Raw genomic sequence first — 21,783 nt, 5'->3', positions numbered from 1 at the left:
CTAATTTGTCTTCCCGAGGCGTTATCGCGACAAAAGGCGTTACCTTGGTTCTTAATCTATACACAGCTTGTGTAATGGGCCGATGCTGCCACATAAAACACTTAGCCGTTCATGAAGCCTGTATATAGCCAGCGAAAACGGTTGTGACGTAATTGGAAGGACACGGAGCTGTCCTGATCCACTGCTCGCACAATAAACCAGCGTTCGTACCATGTCAGTCCCTCCAGTTGAATGGTGACCGTTTCGGTTGGTCTTATGCATGATCCCGCTCTAACATCACGATAATACAGTAATGAAAATGTGACGCTGGTAACCTTTCTTCTTGTCTTCGCGGGTCGAGACCGTCAAATCCAGATGACTTCGACTTGGGGTAAGTAGATAGCAGAAAGAATTCTGATCACCAGAATTTGCTTTAAACAGAAGATTTGGCTGTGGAGGTTTCTTACTGTACACACTCAGCACCAATGCCACTACAAATACGCGACTTGTGGGCGGGTTCACTTAACCCGCCTACCTGTACCTTTAACAAAGAAAAGACACTCCATTCCGTGAAGCTTCGAAAGGATCGTACTAGTCTCTACTTAAAGACGTGAATCAAGGAGTCAGTTCTATAGCCATCAATCGAGGTTTAATCATGGGGTGTGAGAGAAGAGGAAGAATCATACAACAGTCAAAAATCCGTAAAGAACCCAAATTGTACTCGAAAAGTGAAATATAACATACACCAGAAATTTACATTTTAGTAAGCAAATAATTATTTTGTAGTGAAATCAGCGGTAAAGAATGCGCCAGGTTTCACAGGTTAACAAAAACATCGATACATCGATCTGGAAAAGATTGCAAGATGAATTTCTTCCCATACTAAGACAGGCACCACAGGGTGGAGACGATCTAGCAATGAGAAATGGCCATGACAAATCGCAAGGAATTACCTAGCATGTAAGCAGCATCATGTAACTTGTATTAGTAGCTGCAGATATTCTGATCGTGTAAAGCACGAAAGTAATTTACGCCTTCAGAACGGTAAATGTTGCGATCTATATTAGAAGCTCTTACCTTCACTCAGAGTACGTGATCTCTCAATACAAGACTTTCGCCAACATGGCACCTCAAATTTAATGACTTGGCACTAGCAACAAAACAGCGTTATGTCGTGACTGCCACTATTTTGTTTTTTTTTTGTTTTTTTTACGCTAAATGGAGAGTCCTACAAAAAGAAACTAGATTACTTCTAGAAGCGAGTTCTAGGGGATCTCTACAGATCTGTTGGGTGGCTATTACCTGGATGGTTCTAAACCTTCCAGCAAAGGTATCCTTGTTCCCATGTCATTAGTAGGAGTAACATGTATTCAGTGCCATATCCTAATTACCTTAATCTACTTTTGACCTTTAGGCAGTTATCCTAGGTCATAAACAACTATGATGTAATCCAGTGTAAAATGTCGTTGATTTCACAAGATTGTCAAAAAGCTTTGTAGTCAGAAGGCAAATCTCAGCATGTGTAATTTTCCTAAATTTCATCAGGTTTAAGTTAAATTTGAATATCTACTCACAGATATCTAGATAAAAATATCTACGTGCACCTAAGCACAGCCTCCACTCTCGGATCCAACCGCTTGTCTAAAGCTTTGTAGGTGGAAGCTTCTTGATTCGGCCACACGATGTCTAATCTTCGTAAAAGTCTACAAAAATTTCACGATTCCACAAGGTTGGTATGCGTTATAAGATTCATTTACGTCGATGAGCTTCTATTCTGTTCATGAAATTTCGCCCACATATGATGTCTATGACAGTAGTCCAATACAGGAGACATTTTTCCCAGTTGTTGTATATGTCTATGGAATCAGCTACAACCGTGTGCCATCTGTTCCTATGGGGCAATATATGTAGTGTGATAGGCAAAATGCCCTCCTACTATTTCGTGGACTGGTACAATTTTCTGCAAACTGCACTTTCTTATTATTTGAAACAAACTGTGGAGTCGTGGCTTAATACCAGTGTTGGTGGTCGACACATTCCATGGTTCAAATTCCCATCACATGAATGAAACATGGATATTATACTAGAATCTGACAGGACCAGCACACACACAACAAATTTCCAAGGCTATACGAAATCATACTTGATGTATAAACGCCACTGTAGCATCGCAGGAGGTTTTGATTCAAAATAATGTTCAGGTATTACAACTGGATTGTACGCTGCTACCCGTAGAACCCCCAGTGCAAATTATTGTCACAACCAAAGTCAGTCTCACCCAGTGCTGGTTTATATCCTAACCACATCCAGGGGAAACGTTGTCTGTACGCATCAGAATTCAGTCTCAGCCAGTATTGATGAATACTCAAATTACATCCATGAGAAACATTGGCTTTACACAATGAACATCCTTCTCACATGGTACTGATGTATACGCTAAGTGCGTTATTGACAACTGTTTTTACAGCACTATTGGCTGACCTCCACGTTAACGACATGTCGTGATGTCGTGATGAAATACACCTTTAAAAGTGGTAGCAGCATGTGTGTTCCCGATGCTGAAATGCTAGCTAAAAGATAGCGCACATTGCACCATGGTAGATAATTACCAACAACCATTAATATGAAAAGATCTGCATGCAAAATGCAATCACCAACCTGAGATACACACTCAACTAATATCTATGTGAAAGTGGCCGACATAGCTGCTACCTAGGCCCACCACGATAAACTTTCTTGCATTGTGGAAAACGAATTTCATTTAACAGACACACACATGCTTGAGTACAATAATTCTAAGCAATAACATGTGGCTGTAATTAGGAAATCTATACTATTATGATCGAGACATACAATGGTAACTAGGAAGAGAATGTGTAAACATCTAGCAATAGCACATTCTAGAGCAAATATAAAGTATTTTAGTCACTTTACAGTTTTTCAACATACAACAAATCAAGTGGTTCGTCATCCCCACACAGGAGGAATGCGTACTTTGAGCACTGAACACATTAAAACTTACCGAATCAGAAAAAATAACAGCACACACTTTGCAGCCATGCAAGATTTGCTATCACAGAACCCTGCACATGGTGCATAGGCACGTGCATTGGGCGACCTATCAAAATATGCTATGGAAGTAACTGGGACCGCTATAATTATAACTGCACATACATTTTTTAATAGTTATGATTTAAACAGTTGTGGGTCTGTCCCAGATAGCTGAGTGGTCAGCGCGACCGATTCCCGGCTGGGTCGGAGATTTTCTCCGCTCAGGGACTGGATGTTGTGTTGTCCTAATCATCCTCATTTCATCCCCATCGACGCGCAAGTCGCAGAAATGGCGTCAAGTCGAAAGACTTGTACCCGGCGAACGATGTACCCGACGGGATGCCCTAGTCACACGACATTTAAGTTTAACAGTTGTGCGAGGGGAGTAGCACCTGCATAGGGTTCCAGTCACTGATACATGTCACTTTGACTGACTCATATTGTCTCCCTAGCACTCACAACTGTACCATCATCATTACAAAATTACCAATGGAATACATTGGAATATGAAACCAGTTTGCCCGTTGCGGGTGTACATTGTGTAAAAAATATACTCACAGTTCTGTGTACATTTAAATTGTGTACTGTAGAATCTCCTTTGCAAGAATGGACGTTAGCTTAATTATTTATAGAGAATAATCACTGATTCCTCCTTATAAAGCAGTAACACACACATACACACGTCGAAAACTCACTGTCTTTCGAATTACATCTTCATGCCAGGACAATTTACAGAGTAAATGTATAGCATCCCAAATATTTAAGGTAGAAGAAGACTGCATCTTTACAGAATTTTAGTCATACTTGACATACTACTGTGACGTAGGTAGTATTTCTGATTGGACATTGAATAGATGTTTGAAATTCTAAGAAAAATAAGCATGAGCTGTGATAAGAAACTGGTTCGATTTTTTTTTCATTGAAATCAGTCAGTTATGGGTCAAAATCGTCAAATCTTGTATATTAAAAATAATTTCATATAAAAGATTGTTGTAGGATTTCTAGTAGTATTTGCAGTTATAGATATCCAATAAACAAAACAGCCGCAAATTACTCCGTGTTCAAAATGTTTTCTCTTTGCTAGTCTTCTTGCACATCAAAGTCATAGTTTGAAGTTAGGTTGTCATATCCCAGCTAAGTCTTGTGTTATATACAGGCTGAGGTCCAGGCTCATACGGAAATAGCTGTCTACACAGAGTTGCTGCAATACCCGAGGCAGTTCATCCATTACTACAACCATTTTAATGATGGCCAGCTTCGTTTTGTGTTGGAAAATTTAAATATTCATGTTACATTTATATGGCATAACGTGACACTGAGTGCAAACTTCCAGGTGTCAAACAATATTCTTACACCAGAAGCTGACAGTTTACACTAGATACCAAAAGCATCCTGACACCCCTATTCCATGAGGAATTGCCCATTAGATGTTACAAGATGTGAACTTGTCAGTATAAAAGTAGGCAGGGGGTCAGTAGAGAAGCACCAATAGCAGAATGGTTTGGCCAGTAGAGCTCAGTGATGTAACTGCTAAGTGTCACTTGAGGAGGTGTAAAGAGTGACGCCATTGGACAGCAAATGGTTAGAAACAAGTGATGTGGAGTGGTGAGCCACTTTATACATTGTGGCAAATGATGGAGAATGTTTCTGCCATCATCTGTTGCTGACGAACAAGAACAAATTTTACAGCATTGTGTACTGCATACAGTAGAGGAACAGTTCAGAGATGATGACTGAGTGCATCTGCATGGCAGTGCACACTGTCATAAAGCAGCATCTGTTAGTCAATGCTCTGTGGACAGTAACATTCCTGAAATGGACTAGCCTGCCCAAAGTCTCAACCTGAACCCTTCGAACACCTTTGAGATGAATTAGTTCGACGACTTCACTCCAGATACTGGCATCCAAAGTTACTACCGTCTGTGGTTTCGACTCTTGAGGAATAATGGACTGCCATCCCTTCACAAACATTCAAACACCACAGTGAAAGCATTCGGAGCAGAGGTCAGGCTATCATAGAAGTGAAGGGTGAACATATCACATATTAATGTCCACATATAGGTGTCCAGATACTTTTGATTTGATTCTGTATGTGTTATAACCTGACATTAAGTGACACACACACACGCGAGCGCGCACACACACTACTGGATCACATATGTATTCTCAGATACAGATAAGCAAGAAACAAAATTATTAGAAATCACCCAAGGTTAAGAGTAAAATTGTAGCAAATAGCCCCATGGTATGTAGATACAGTTTTATGACCTGAAGTCATAGGTGACGGGAGTTGAAGGGAAAAAAAATTAAAAGAAAAACAAATACCTTGAGGAATTTTAACTCTCCAAATACCATGTCATTCTTACATTGGTCATTACCAAAAACTGATCTTCAGGAGTATTGAAACATTTCTTCAGTGTTCTCAGTGATAGACAATCATGAGATTGCATGGTTAATTCCGTTTACAAGATCCACACCTGATAGAGATGATAACGATTTTAGTATCTCGTCATACTGTGGTACTGTATCTATGTAGCACCCACAGCGTATTTCTCACACTAAGTACTTGCACTCCATCAACCCCCAATGCTGGTGGTGGTGATTACATTTTACTGTTTTAGCTACATAGTACACAAGACCAGTCCAAAGTAACCCAAATATGGCTTTATTGATGAAACATTCAACTACAACGGGAAACAGACTCCCGTGAATACACACGTAACACGACGCAGTACCCTGAAGTAAACGGCACACTGGAATGACAAACAAGAGGGCCAGTTAGCGCCGTGCATAAAAATGCGTGAGTCAGCGGTAGACGGCGTTGTGGAGACCTCACCGCGCACGCCTCCCAAGGCGCCCCCCAGCGGCTGGCACTGTTTTTGTTTGTTAGCTAAATAAGAGTGCATACTATGTCTGTCCCTGCACCAGTGCCAACTTTTTTACTAACTCAAGATTGAAAAGTTACAGGGGCAGCATAGTGACCAGCTATTACAGACACCTCAAACCATGTTTCATGTAGCAGACTTGCAAACGGTGTTGTCAGCCAATGAATCTCACGACGATGTAGATGTTACTGAACATAACATGTAAGCTTCAGCTATTTCGTAGCACAAGGTGGGCAGCCGTACCTCCTCCAGTCCTCCTCCTCCTCCTCCTCCCCCCCCCCCCCCCCCCTCCCATGTTCAGGTCTTCCATAGCCCGAAGTCTTAAGTTTCGTACTAGTAAGTCCTGTCCTCAGCACACCGCCCAACAGATCCAAACAAGGATTCCTTCCATGGTGTTTTCATGCACATGATCAGGCAAAGTGGCTGTGCTGGCAAGCAACATGTTTTGCATGTGGCAAACAGGGCCACATTCAGTGTGCCCTCAACAATCCATTGCCGGGCAGTTTGCGAAGGTGAAACCTAGTTCTGTCCCAGTGAAAGTGAAAATCGTCTCTGCCGCACTCAATCTGATTGCCAGAACAAACAGTTTTCAATGATCAGCCGGTGGGCTAACAGATTATCACTGTGTTGCGTGTGCAGTTTTTGCCTGCTACTTCTGGTAATGCTACAAAAACAGTTCTCTTCCATGTCTTATGTTCAAGAGACAATATTAATATTTTTGAAGTGGACAGTTCTGATTTATGCGATTTGTCAGTTCAAGCAAGTAAATTAGGCTCTGCCGCTAGCTAGTGTTAACATATTGTTGGACAAGTACAGTTCCTTGTTCGATGATTGGTTGGGTAAAGAATCGAGGTTTGAGGCCCATATTAGTTTGAAAGACAATGTACAGACAAAATATTTTCAGGCTTGGTATGTCCCTCATATTTTATAGCACCGGGTATCACAAGAACTGTTGTAATGGCGGGATTGTGATGTGCTTGAAACTGTGTCAGCGAGCCAGAGGTTGCCCGCCTTGGTCGTTCTTTCAAGATAATCATGTGAACTAAAACTGTGCAGTTTTAAAAGCTCAGTCAATCCACTAACTGTTGTTAATTCCTTCCCCTTACTACCCCACCCAGAGAAATTAATGGACAAACTTGGTTAAAATCATTTTTTTTTCCAAAATTTACGTACGGGAGGCTTATTTGCAACTGCCTTTGAATGAAATGTAAAAAAAGAAGAAATGTGTGATCAATACCCAAAAGGATCTGTTTCAGTTCCAGAGGTTACCATTCAGTAGTGCATCACCTGCAGCAGGTGTACAATTAATCCTAAACACCTTACTTCGAAAGTGCCAGCTATTTGGGCAATAATAGTTGCCTCTGGCCATATTCAAGCCGAACATTTGCAAAACCTACAAGCATTCTTGGTGATTTTGAACAGTTGATATACGTTATTGCATTGCTGTGGTCTTTTTGCGAGGCTGTAGACCTGTTGAGAAAGTAGGAATCTGATGTTGGCCAGTTTTTTCGATGAAAGTGTATGAAACTTTAATATCAGGCTGTAAATGTAGCAAATATGTTGTGAATGTAGTTATTATTATTTATCGTATGGCAATACAAACACACAAGGAAGAAACAGACAAATCACTAATATAACAAACGTTAATAATTGCAAACAAACATTACTAATATAACAAAGTTTAAGGATTACAAACAAACATCAAGTCTATTAATATAATCTATCGACTCTGGAGTTGCGAGCAGGAAGTCTTCGGGGCTCCCATTGTAGGCTCTTCTGGAACACTCTTCAACAATATGGCTGATGGTCTGACTTTCATCGCAGTCACACTGAGGGGATAGTATTTTACCCCATTTATACAGGGAGTAAACACATCTGCCATGACGAGTTCTAATCCTATTTAGAGTGGACCATGTTTTGCGTGGCAGGTCAAAACCAGGTGGTTTTTGTGTGATGCAAGGCATGTTATGATTTTGCCATGCGTTCCATTTTTCAGTCCATGCGTTTGTGATACTGAAGCCTTCTTGTACACAGTTCCTTGCTGTTCTTGTTGGCGGGTTCCTAGATCGAAGCCTATTAGTGTTTGCATCCTCAATGTCTTGGTGGATTGGCAGGCTTCGATTTCCCATGATGTTTTTGTATTCACGTACAAGGGCGTCAGTACGTCGCAGATGTGGCGGCGGGATGTGGCTTATGACGGCGGGATGTGGCTTAATATTGGGAGCCATTGCGTTGGAGTGGGTTTAATTACTCAAGAAATCATCCTTAGAGTGTTATGCAACTGGACATCCACCTTTTTTACATGTGGGCTGTTTAGCCAAATCGGAGCACAGTATTCGGCAGCCGAGAATACAATTGCTAAAGCAGAGGTGCGGAGAGTGGAGGCCGTTGCTCCCCAGGTAGTACCACAGAGCTTTTGAATAATGTTGTTTCTTGTCTTTAATTTTTCGGCAGTCTTTGTTAGGTGCTCTTTAAAAGATAGTGTTCTGTCCAGCGTCATGCCCAAGTACTTCGGAGTTTTATTATGCCTGAGAACGGTGTTTTCAAATCGAATGTTGAGTTCCTTTCCAGCGAGTTTGTTGTTAAGATGGAAGCAACTAACCTCTGTTTTGGAAGCATTTGGTTGAAGTGTCCACTTACGGGAATATTCAACATTATCTTCAGGTCTTTCGTTAGGATATCCTCAGATGCTTCAATTGTGCTACATCTTGTGGCGAGGGCCCAATTGTCAGCGTACCCGAACTTTCTTGATTCTGTTTCCGGCAGGTCTGCAATATAGAGGCTAAACAGCAGTGGTGAATGTAGTAATCGAATGCTACTCTTACTTCAGCCCAAACGTCCACAGTAGCAGAAAAGTGCTATAGTTCATTAAGGTAGCCATTGCACCCTTGCTGCTAAACACTTGTTTGATGGGGTGACACTTAAACAGAAATCTAGCTACACAATAAGAAATAAGAAATATCATTTATGACGAGTATATAACAAAATGTTCCTTTACTTTGATACAGTTTGATGTATGGCACTGATGTCTTAAACCTAATACAATGATACCTAAGTAATTTTGCTGTCTCTTTGTAGTCTATGATTTCTCACTCTAACTGAATGTAATTGTGCTGACAGTTCATTGTAAGAAAGTCTGCTAAGTTGGAAGGTAGTCCTCAGAATATTGTGCTGAGCTGACTGCAGGCACAGAAATAAGCTGTCTTAACTGCTGGGGGAGAACTGTGTGTGTCCGCTGCGCATTGTGTTTTGGTGCCTGTCAGCAGAAGGATTTGCATGTCCACCAGTACAAGGCTTAAACGAAGTAGTCCACGGTTGACAGTGCTCTCCATAGCACCTGCCCACACCGTCAGCAGACGTATGCGCCACGCTGGGGGATGTGGTATGGCAGCAGGAAGAGATGCAGGATTGTGAGTGCCCTCTGGAGGCTGCTGCATGTAACTAAGAGATGCCAGATGAGTGGTTGTGTCTGTGTGGTGACAGCCTCTCACGGTATTTGTTGTGTACCTGTTGCTTAATACGCGATATACTGTCTTAACAGTATTACTATTCAGGGAATATAAAAATGCAAATGGATGGTATTTTTTATCCCTGTGGAACACTAAGTATATTAAATGTTACCAAACCGTTGTATTGCGGTGCGATAACATGGCTAACACCTGTCTGGCAATTCTGTAATATTCTTACGCTGTGGATGTTAAATCTCTGATTCTTAAGTGTTCAGCTGGTATTTGAAACTTTTTAAGATCTTGAAGTAAATGTAGCTGACATGTTAAAGGTAGAGAAAGATTTTTAAGGCATGATTCTGGCGTCTTAATAGTTTTCAGCTATTAAGTTCTTGTCTATACTGTTACAGAATATGGAGTAAATTTTCATTGTCATGTATATGGTATCATCTCCCTCTTATATTGTAGGTTGACATGTAGTGTTTACAGAAGGACTCATAGCTTCTGTTGGAAATTCCAATTACTTCCTTTGTTTACTATTTTTTTCAAAGTGCATCTGTAATTCAGTGCCATATTAGTAAAGTGAGAATTGTAAATGATTCTGGTATGGGTGTAAGCACCATTAATGCCACAGGGAAAAAATATAATTGTTATGGTAACAACAGTTTGTGCGGTAAGAAAATCGGAAATTTTCCATGCTATACGCAATCTTCCCGTAAACCGTTTCATAAGCAAGGTGGCACATTGATTATCACACTAAACTCACATTTTTGGAAGGACAACAGTTCAAATCCCTGTCTGCCCATGCAGATTTAGGTTTTCCATGATTTTCCTAAACTGTTCCAAGCAAATGATGGGATGGTTTCTTTGAAAAGGCACAACTGATTTCCTTCTCCCATCCTTTGGTAATATCCACGCTGTCAACGGGATGTTAAACTCTACTCTTCCTACCCACCCACCTTCCTTCCTTCTAGTTGTTTTATTCCTGATTTTTTGCCCGCAACTTGACCAATTGTGGTATGGGATACTTGGGTTCCGAATGCTGTAGCACTCTTTCTCAGTGGCAGCGAGATGTGACTCATATACATTTGAAATATATCACATAACATCGCATTTGTTTGCAGACGATATGTAACTTTCTAGTACTGATCTAAATGCCTTAACAATATTACTCATCAGGAAATAAATTGGCGTTATTCAACTATTTTGAAGACAGTGTACACAGACGAACACTAATCAGTTGTAAAATGAAAATAACACAAGTTTGTGTGTGTGGGGGGGGGGGGGGGGGGTTCAGTCATTTATAAGGAAAGTAATTGGTGACAGTTCTCCCTCTATAAATAAAAAAAGTTCACTTTGATTCAGACATTCTACACTACACACTTTAAATGAACACAGAACTTAGACTCTCACCAGCACACAATGTACGCCTGCAGCAAGTACACTGCCTTCGCATTCCAGTGCCCTCCATCGCTTGTGTCTTAATGGTAATGGCTCGGTTGTGAATGCTGTAGATGATACCAGTCAGGTTGTTGCGAAGTATGTGTGTGGTGCCGGCCGTTGTGACCGAGCGGTTCTAGGCGCTTCAGTCGGGAACCGCGCTGCTGCTACGGTTGCAGGTTCGAATCCTGTCTCGGGCATGGGTGTGTGTGATGTCCTTAGGTTAGTTAGATTTAAGTTGTTCTAAGTCTAGGGGACTGATGACCTTAGATGTTAAGTCCCATAGTGCTCAGAGCCATTTGAACCATGTGTGTGGTTATTATTGTAGTGATACCAATTTCATCTGCCTATTTTGATAGGTCGCCCGTCGGCTTGCGCATGAGCGTTGTGTTTAGGGTTCTGAGATTGGCAGCCTAACGTGGCTGTGCACTTTGTGCAGTGGTTTTTTTTTCTGGTTCGGTAAGTTTTGATGTTTTCAGTGCTCAAAATATGCTCATTTCCCATCTCACTGTAACGCAGAGCTTCATTTGTGATCGTACGCATCAGTACGCCTACTGTTAGCTCTTGACAAAAAAAGTCAGAACCGCAGATTTTGAGATATGGTATGACAGAACTTCTGCTGCGATTGAAGTGATTTAAAATAAATACCCTGGAAGGTCACAGTACCGGAATTCTTTTACAAATCAAGCACTGAGCACTGCTGTAACGTAAGTGAATCCACTGACATTTCTGTTATGAGGAGCAAAGATCGTGCATGCTTCATATGCCAAGACGTGAACTGCCATCTTCTGTGGCATCTTACGACGCGTCGGAGTTGCCGGTTAATTCTCTGAATTGAAACTTCTACCCTGGGACAGCTGCTTTGTGCATTTGCATTTCACAAACTTTTTCCTTTACTGTTTAGTTTGTGTAACCTAAAAGCTACCACTTGTGCCGAACACCTGCATTTTGTCTCTGGTTTCCTATCTTGGAATAATCTAGCTGGCTTCCAAAAGCCTCAAGTGTAATAATGGTTCAGCCAAATAGCGATCAATACGTTACAGTATACCAATACCGCGTGAGATCGAATTTCGATGTGTGCGGGCAGTGTTTTTCCTGGATATGGTTAGAATATACACTAGTACCAAGTGAAATGGACCTTTCTTGTGATGATAATTTGCATCAGGGGAACTCAGGGCAGCAGCAGTGTATTAAGTGATGGTAACGTCTGAATTTTATTTTGAATCAAAACATCATGCTCATGCAGTAGTGTTTATACATCAAGTATGATCTCGTATAACCTTGGACACTTGTTTTCTGCACGATGTTCCTATCAAGCTCAAGCATGACATCCATGTTTCATTAATGTGGTGAATCGAGGATGGTGTCGGCCACTACCACTGATATTAAACCGTGACTCCACATTTTCCTTCATATAATAAGAGAGTGCAGTTTGCAGAAAAGTGTGTGACAGTTCACAAAATGTTAGGGTGTCATTTTGCCTATCTGCCGCACGTATTAGACGTAATGTGCCCATGAAATTTCATGAAGAATATAAAAGTGCAGCGGATATTATATGCCTTGTGACATTGTGAAATTTTGGTTGACATTTACGGAAATTAGGCGTGGTGAGATGGAACCAAGATCGTTCAGACTACAAAGACTCAGATAAGCGATTGAATTTGAAAGTAGGGGTGGCACTCAGGTGTATGCAGTTATGTGCATTGCGAAATTTGTGTTAAATCTGATGAAATTAAGGAAAATTACACATGCTAGAAGCCGAACCCAAAGCTTTCCGACTACAATACTGTGTGACAATTCTGTGGAGTCATATAGCCTCAGGCTGTCTTAGGACATTTTGTATCGTATTACATCATAGTTGTTTGTTTATAACCTAGGACAACAACCTAAATGTGAAAGTAGGTAAGGTTAATTGGGGTACGATCCTTAATTGCGCTGAAAATACAAATTACCCATACTGTAACTCTCTTTCATACAAAGAATTTATTTAACGGCACTGCCTTTTTGTTGGAAATTAATAATTCTCAGTTGAAAACAGTTACATCAAAATTAAATCTATCTAAAAGTACTTCCTCATCTAAGCAGTAACGTTTTTAGACAAACTAATATCAGTCTCAGGAAGACGCAGAAAATCGTTATGGAGCTTTCATCAGTCATTAATTAATGACTTTATATGCCAAACAAAATATAACACATCAATTAAGTGTCTTTCGTTTATATACTCAGTGCTGTGTAGCTCACACAGAACTCAGGAACTATATTTTCGCTGACTTAAATTGTTGACATCAGCTGCATAAGACTTGTTTTTAAAATTTTGTTATGCTGGACCAGTATCACGTCACACGCCCATCTTCAGCATCACACTAAGTATCATTACGCCATATGAACTGTTTTTAAGAGATTTACCGGAAATGATCATACGTAGTTGTGTGACAATACATGCCCTAAGTTGTTGAAAGCAAACGGTGGCCAACCACGTGAACATCCACAAATAATGGGCCAGACACAAAATATTAAAAATTAGTGGCATGTTGTCGGTGTCGACATATCAGTCTTCATAGCTGAAATTCCTAAGTGTCCTCGCATTTTGGCCATATGACTATACATTGGTCTGCACAATTTAAGTCCGAACGTGAACTTCCACATTAGATGTCACTGCCATTTAATGTAGATCGATGAAACTTGTATCTGACAGAAAGAACTGGTACAGTATTGTGTAGTACAGAAGGTAACTGAAAGAAATACTTAATGAGACCAACATAAGTGACACTTGTATTCAAAGAAAATAATTATACTCTCACCTCGATTCATTATAATCCCCTGGACATTACAAAGCATGGGATATGGTACTTAATAGGGTGTGTGATTACCATGGACAGCCCCACGTTTGGTAGGGAGTTCTTGTGGTAGGGCGTTCCATTCTTCCATAAGGGCGGTTGACAAGTGCGAAATGGTCGTTGATGCATGTGGATGTGCTGCAATATGTCGCCCCGACTCATACGACAAGTGCTCGATGGGATTTGAGTAGGCGGCGCCGGCAGGCCAGTCCACTTACCTTATGCACTCTCGGTCGAAGAACTGCTCCACCAGGAAGTTCTTTGATGCACTCCAAGACCTAGACGACGAGCTTAAGGATGGTGGGTAGATAACATCAGCAAAACAGGGTAGAAATGCATGAGCCCATAATGCGCGAAAAAGTCTGAAGTTGGTCTTTATCTAGTAGCGAAAGTTAAATAGCTGGTGACAATACACCGTTGACCATGAAGTCATCGTAAATAAACAAGAAGAAAAACGAAAAAATTGTAGCACTAGCGAAAGTGAGACATAAATCTGGATTCAATCTGACTGCACAATGAACACGAAAAATGATTTATACAGTCGTAATTATTTCTTATGTGTCGTAGAATTGAGAATGACGTGCAAAATTTTGTGGTGACTTATAATACTGTGTAATTTGCGTCGAATAAATGCCGGTGGAGAAAATATCCCTTAAATGCAAGTCAGATTAACAAGCACCAGCTAAACATTGCGTGAGACCCCGTGATATGAACTGTAACACAGATAATTTTGGATTGTAAAGTCGTATCCCATAATATCACGGGGTCGGCATGTTAATGTGGATTTGACTGTCTTGGTGGTAGTGGGTGGCTGGATGCCTTTTCTGTACATGGTGTATCGCTCAGCAGGGAAGTGTCATTTGTTGTGTTGTCGCGGACGTGGGGCTGGCTGGCATGCTTGCAATTCCGTTGACTGCCAGCAGTGATTGGGAAAGAAACTCCTAACTTCGACTATGTAATAAAGTTATAAAACCGCCCTGCAGCCAGAGCTATTTCATTCATAACTCCATCCTCGTATCCGTTTTATTCTCTTCTTTTTGTTTTCCACCTCACATAGAATAGGCAATGTTGCAATATTTATCGCTCGATTCTCTGTATGGTACACAGCAGTTGACACTGAACCACTAAGTAAAACGTATCTGACTGCACACTCGAGCATTGCCTACTTCCTCGTTTGGCAGAATCGCAAATCACGCACCATAGGACTACATTACCGGCATAGAGCGAATCAATTCTCTCCGGAGCTTTCTCTCCACAGGAAAACCACCATACCACAAATTACATCTTTGTAATGATATCCCGTTTTTATTAACTAGAACGGCAGCAACATGTAATACACTATGTGATAAAAAGTATCTGGGCACTTATCTGTGGACATTAATATATTGTGTGTTCACCCTTCGCGTTTGATTGTTTGAACTCTGCTGAGGACACTTTCAATGAGGTGTCTGAATGTGTGTGGGGGAATGGCAGCACATTATTCCTAAAGAGCCGAAACCAGAGAAGGTAGTGGTGCAGGACGCTGGGGTCTGGTGCCATTGGGTTCAGTTCGGGACTCTGGGCAGACCAGTCCATTTTAGGACTGTTATCGTCACAAGCCATTGCCTCATAGATGCTGCTTTATGATAGGGTGCACTGACATGCTGATATGATACAATCATCGTCCCCGAACTGTACACAGTACACAGTGCTGTAAAACGTGTTCATATCCTTCTTCAAAGCGTCATTAATGTTTTCTTAAGCTCAATAAGCGAACCACACCCGAAACACGAAAAACACCGCCATATCGTAGCACTCTACTTCACTGTTGACACTTCAGATGATGGCAGGTAACGTTCCCCGGGCATTCACCAAACTCAAACCCTTTCATCAGACTGCCACGGGGTATAACGTGATTCATCACTGAAAATCACTCGTTTCTAGACATGCACTGTCCAGCAGTGTCGCTCTTTACGCCACCTGAAGCGTTGCTTAGCGTTGAGTACAAAATACTTAGCTTATGAGGTGCTACTCTTTTTAACTCCCTACTCGCAGTCATTGTGGTACCTGGATTACTGGTGTCACTTTGAAACTCGCGAGTGCTTCCTTCTGCTGATTTCGTGCTATTTTTTTTTTTACAACCAGCCTCCGCAACGCTCGGCGGGCTCTGTCAGTACATGAGGTATGGTTCAGCTGTGGCTGTTCGTTCCCGTTCCCACTTCACATTCACATCATCATCAGTCGACTTGGACAGCTTTAGAACGGTTGAAATATCCCCGATGGATGTGTAACTGCAGTGACATTCTACGACTAGACTGCGTCTGGAAGTCACTGAGCACTTCTGAGTGATCCAGTGTCCTGCCACTGCTTCTCTTCTGCCAACACAATACTCACCAGCTCCTTTTATACTGGCTCTCGTGACATATAGTGCACAGTTCCGTTTAGCATCATAAAGTACTTTCTGATAATAAGCGGAATTGGGCACTATATGTCACGAGAGCCAGTATATAGCATTTTCCACGTCAAATATTACTCGCAGGGCTGAATTTAGGACATACAGACCCCTGGGCTGAATATGTGGTGCGGGCAATAGCAGCTGAAATTTTGTGTTAATTAACCTGCAAAAGAGCATTTTAGGGCAACTTGCGAATTAAAATAACAAAGTATTTAAAGTTTATTATTTAATTGTGTAAAAGTTTTGATTTAATGAAGTGATGAAGTGAAAAAATTTAAAACCGAAATCACGAAGTTATTCAACTCGATTTATTAATATTGCTCCGAACAGCTACGTTGTTGTGTCGGTCTTGCTTTGTATGAAACAAGGTTTAGTTGAAATCGATTTTCCATGAAATATAACTAACTCTAAACTGTTTAAATTCCGCTAACCATTTCTTCAAAAGCCTAGCGATTTTATCAACAGACGTACCATGTATTTTTGTGGATTCTACTGGGGATTTGACTCGGGGGATTGTGCGTTTGAGAGATGAATGCTGTCCCCATTCATATCAGCTAGTCATGTAAAAAATCAGCCCAAAATCATATAAAAAATAATTGCGTCTATGTCTCTTACGTTTATGAGGTCCCACACCACAGTATTCTAACAGTGCTATTTTTAAATTTATCTGATGTGGGCTACTTTGTGGTTCGGGCACCTTGGCTGTGTCTTAAATACTCTGCGTGGAAATGTGACCCTGATTACTCCCACTGTAACTTTTGTGTTGTGCCCTTGTCTGAATAGTGGCAGACCGCTTCCCGTTGGTCCGGGCCCCTCGAGGAGAGATAGGACTGAAAAGAGAGGGGGGGGAAGAATGGAAATGAGAAGAAGGTAGTGTGTAGATAATGGAGCAAGTGCTTGCTTGCTTGTTGCAGACTTCCCGCCAGAGCACCGGCTGTACTTCCGGCGGCTGTCGCAGACGACACAGACAGACGTGCTGCTGGGCAACCTGGACGTGTCCGGGTCGGGTAAGGTGATCCTGCGGCCGCTGACGGTGCAGGAGCGCATCCGGGAGCTTAACCTGCGCGCACGGATGTTCACTGACACAATGCTCGCCATCCAGACGGGTGGCGCCTCTGGATCTTCGCCGCGTCACAGCCCGCTGCCAGGCCCACGCAGCCTCCAGGTATCAAACTCTCCTGTATTCGCGGCATCTTTTCATTTTCCTCGATTGTAATCCCTGAGTCGTGTGCAAGGGCCTAGAAAAGTAGATGAAAATAGTGTTGCACCCTGAAGCATGAGTCCAATATTTATCAATTTTTTTTTGTAAATGTTTGTCGCATAACAGGTGTTAAATGATTAAACTTTCATTCCATTCGGAACTGACGTCAATCATCATCAGCATGAGTTTTGAGTCACATGGGTATGAGTACACTTCTGTATTCGTTCTGCTGTGCCATGTTGAGAAATTCCATGCCGTACCTGAAACACATGGTTACACGGATCACACTTCTGATAACTGAGCTGTGACCACCTCATGTAAGCATAGGAGTGGTTGCTTGTCATCCTGGAGCATCAGATGGCCCTTGCTGTGGCTGGGTGGCGCCCGTGGGGAGAGCCCCTGATCAGAGTGTGTGGTATCAGGGGGGACGCTACGCAAATGAAATTCATACGGGTCCAGTACTCTGGCCGTTCTTCTGCGGCCATCTCTTTGAATGGAAATGATTCTTTTAGTGCTGCTTCTTCTGCCCCTTCAGCCGTCCTTTCCATGGCTACCCCCTGGGAGGAGGGTCAGGCTCGTTGGCTAGGGGTGAAACCTTCCCACGGTATCTGGTTTGCACCGGGACTGATGGGGTTACTTTCACCAATACCAAACCTTTATTTTTTGTGGAACACACTGAAGACAAGTTTGGCGCAGTGGACACTCTGAGCAAGATGCGGTTGGGTTCGTTGATCAAAACTGCTTCAGCTGCCCTGTCTGTGGCCCTTCGTGCCTGTGACCCTCTTGGCAGAATTCCTGTGTTCATTACCCCCCCCCCCACCACCAGTCTTTGAATATAGTTCAAGGTGTAATTTTTCACAGAGACCTCATCCTACAAACTGATGAGGAACTTCGGGACAATCTAGGGCCGGCCGCGGTGGTCTAGCGGTTCTTGCGCTGCAGTCCGGAACCGCGGGACTGCTACGGTCGCAGGTTCGAATCCTGCCTCGGGCATGGGTGTGTGTGATGTCCTTAGGTTAGTTAGGTTTAAGTAGTTCTAAGTTCTAGGGGACTTATGACCTAAGATGTTGAGTCCCATAGAGCTCAGAGCCATTTGAACCATTTTTGACAATCTAGGACAGCGGGGTGTTCACTCTGTTCGGCATGTTCAGAAGTGACTGAAGGACAATCGCATTGACACTGGTGCCTTTATCCTGGCCTTTGAAGGGGATACCCGCCCTGAGAAGGTCAAGATTATGGTTTATCAATGTGACGTGAAGCTGTACATTCCACCAACTATGAGATGTTTCAAGTGTTTGCGTTCTGGACACATGTCTTCCCACTGTTTGCAGACCCCTCTCTGCAGTGACTGTGGACGTCCACTCCATTAGGGGAGTTCCTGTGTTCCCCCTCCTGTGTGTGTTAATTGTCATGGCAATCATTCTCCACATTCATCGTTTTTCCCGGCTTATAAGAAAAAAATGGTTCAAATGGCTCTGAGCACTATGGGACTTAACATCTTAGGTCATCAGTACCCTAGAACTTAGAACTACTTAAACCTAACTAACCTAAGGACATCACTCACATCCATGCCCGAGGCAGGATTCGAACCTGCGACCGTAGCAGTCCCGCGGTTCCGGACTGAAGCGCCTAGAACCGCACGGCCACCGCGGCCGGCGGCTTATAAGAAGGAAAAGAAGATACAGGAGTATAAGTCCCTTGATCGTCTAACCTACACTGAGACTCGTAAGAAGTATGCACATCTTCATCCTGTGTCAATGACATCTAGCTATGCTTTAGTTACATCTTCACCTCTTCCTCCCCCATCCTTACCCCAGTCCCCCCTCCTCTCCTCCCCCCCTCCCTTGCAGTTCCCACACGCTCCCCTCTGGGCGCCGCTCCCCCTCCCCAGCCGGAGAAGTGTCCCACTTCTTTGGCGTCTGCTGGTCAGTGGCGCCCCTCCAAGGACCCTCGTTCCATGCCAAAGGTCTGCTGCCACACGACGACAATGAGAACCACGGTCTGTGGGCCCCCAGGTCGCCCACTCTCTTTCTGATCTTGCTGCAGCTGGTTCCCTTTTGCAGCGCAGCCCTCCCCGATCTCAAACAGAAAAGAAGAAGAAACATGAGTCCTGGGACAAGGAGGCTCTGGTGTCGCCAGAGGTCCTGTCCCCACCTTTGCAACATGACTCTGACATACTGTTCATGGATGTCGCCCTCTCCTTGTCGGAGACTGATGGTGACCCGGCGGCATGACTGGCTTTAGCCTCTTCACTCCCCATTTGAATCATTGTTCTGTGGTTATCCAGTGGAATTGTAATGAATATTACCCTCACCTTCCAGAGTTGAAATCCCTTATTTCGTTTTACTCTGCAGCTTGTTTGGTTCTACAGGAATCTCATTTTACTGATCACAGTCCAACCCCCCGTGGGTTCCGTGCTTTCCGCTGAAATCGGGTCAGCCCCCTGTGGGCCTCTGGTGGCGTTTGTACATTGGTCTCTATTGACATTGCTAGCACGTGGATTCCTCTTCAGACTAAATTGGATGCAGTTGCTTTTAGGGTCCACCTGGACTCTGGAGTCACAGTTTGCAATCTTTATCTCCCTCCTCCCCCCCATGAACCATGGACCTTGCCGTTGGTGGGGAGGCTTGCGTGCCTCAGCGATACAGATGGCCGTACCGTAGGTGCAACCACAATGGAGGGGTATCTGTTGAGAGGCCAGACAATCGTGTGGTTCCTGAAGAGGGGCAGCAGCCTTTTCAGTAGTTGCAAGGGCAACAGTCTGGATGGTTGACTGATCTGGCCTTGTAACAATAACCAAAACGGCCTTGCTGTGCTGGTACTGCGAATGGCTGAAAGCAAGGGGAAACTACAGCCATAATTTTTCCCGAGGGCATGCAGCTTTACTGTATGATTAAATGATGATGACGTCCTCTTGGGTAAAATATTCCGGAGGTAAAATAGTCCCCCATTCGGATCTCCGGGCGGGGACTACACAAGAGGATGTCGTTATCAGGAGAAAGAAAACTGGCGTTCTACGGATCGGAGAGTGGAATTTCAGATCCCTTAATCGGGCAGGTAGGTTAGAAAATTTAAAAAGGGAAATGGATAGGTTGAAGTTATAGTGGGAATTAGTGAAGTTCGGTGGCAGGAGGAACAAGACTTCTGGTCAGGTGACTACAGGGTTATAAACACAAAATCAAATAGGGGTAATGCAGGAGTAGGTTTAATAATGAATAGAAAATAGAAATGCAGGTAAGCTACTACAAACAGCATAGTGAACGCATTATTGTGGCCAAGATAGATACGAAGCCCACACCTACTACAGTAGTACAAGTTTATATGCCAACTAGCTCTGCAGATGACGAAGAAATTGAAGAAATGTATGATGAAATAAAAGAAATTATTCAGATAGTGAAGGGGGACGAAAATTTAATAGTCATGGGTGACTGGAAATGGAGTGTAGCAAAAGGGAGAGAAGGAAACATAGTAGGTGAATATGGATTGGGGCTAAGAAATGAAAGAGGAAGCCGCCTGGTAGAATTTTGCACAGAGCACAACATCATCATAGCTAACACTTGGTTTAAGAATCATGAAAGAAGGTTGTATACATGGAAGAACCCTGGAGATACTAAAAGGTATCAGATAGATTATATAATGGTAAGACAGAGATTTAGGAACCAGGTTTTAAATTGTAAGACATTTCCAGGGGCAGATGTCGAATCTGACCACAATCTCTTGGTTATGAACTGCAGATTGAAACTGAAGAAACTGCAAAAAGGTGGGAATTTAAGGAGATGGGACCTGGATAAACTGAAAGAACCAGAGGTTGTACAGAGTTTCAGGGAGAGCGTAAGGGAACAATTGACAGGAATGGGGGAAAGAAATACAGTAGAAGAAGAATGGGTAGCTTTGAGGGATGAAGTAGTGAAGGCAGCAGAGGATCAAGTAGGTAAAAAGACGAGGGCTGATAGAAATCCTTGGGTAACAGAAGAAATATTGAATTTAATTGATGAAAGGAGAAAATATAAAAATGCAGTAAATGAAGCAGGCAAAAAGGAATACAAACGTCTCAAAAATGAGATCGACAGGAAGTGCAAAATGGCTAATCAGGGATGGCTAGAGGACAAATGTAAGGATGTAGAGGCTTATCTCACTAGGGGTAAGATAGATACTGCCTACAGGAAAATTAAAGAGACCTTTGGAGATAAGAGAACGACTTGTATGAATATCAAGAGCTCAGATGGAAACCCAGTTCTAAGCAAAGAAGGGAAAGCAGTAAGGTGGAAGGAGTATATAGAGGGTCTATACAAGGGCGATGTACTTGAGGACAATATTATGGAAATGGAAGAGGATGAAGATGAAGATGAATTGGAGATACGATACTGAGTGAAGAGTCTGACAGAGCACTGAAAGACCTGAGTCGAAACAAGGCCCCCGGAGTAGACAACATTCCATTGGAACTACTAACGGCCTTGGGAGAGCCAGTCCTGACAAAACTCTACCATCTGGTGAGCAAGATGTATGAAAC

At 42.7% G+C, this 21,783-nt stretch overlaps 1 protein-coding gene across 6 annotated transcripts in view; it reads left to right on the top strand.

Moving 5' to 3' along the window:
• Positions 1–21,783, top strand: part of LOC126248388 (uncharacterized) — a 246,169-nt gene that overhangs the window by 83,575 nt on the left and 140,811 nt on the right. For all 6 annotated transcript variants that reach the window (XM_049949339.1, XM_049949338.1, XM_049949335.1 and 3 more), the window contains exon 2: positions 16,987–17,237. In XM_049949339.1, coding sequence (XP_049805296.1) covers positions 16,987–17,237 — 251 coding nt within the window. The remainder of the gene's footprint in view (positions 1–16,986; positions 17,238–21,783) is intronic.

This window comes from Schistocerca nitens, chromosome 3 (genome assembly GCF_023898315.1).
Source record: "Schistocerca nitens isolate TAMUIC-IGC-003100 chromosome 3, iqSchNite1.1, whole genome shotgun sequence".
Classification (NCBI taxonomy): Eukaryota; Metazoa; Arthropoda; class Insecta; order Orthoptera; family Acrididae; genus Schistocerca; species Schistocerca nitens.
This window is presented reverse-complemented; position numbering and strand designations above follow the sequence as displayed.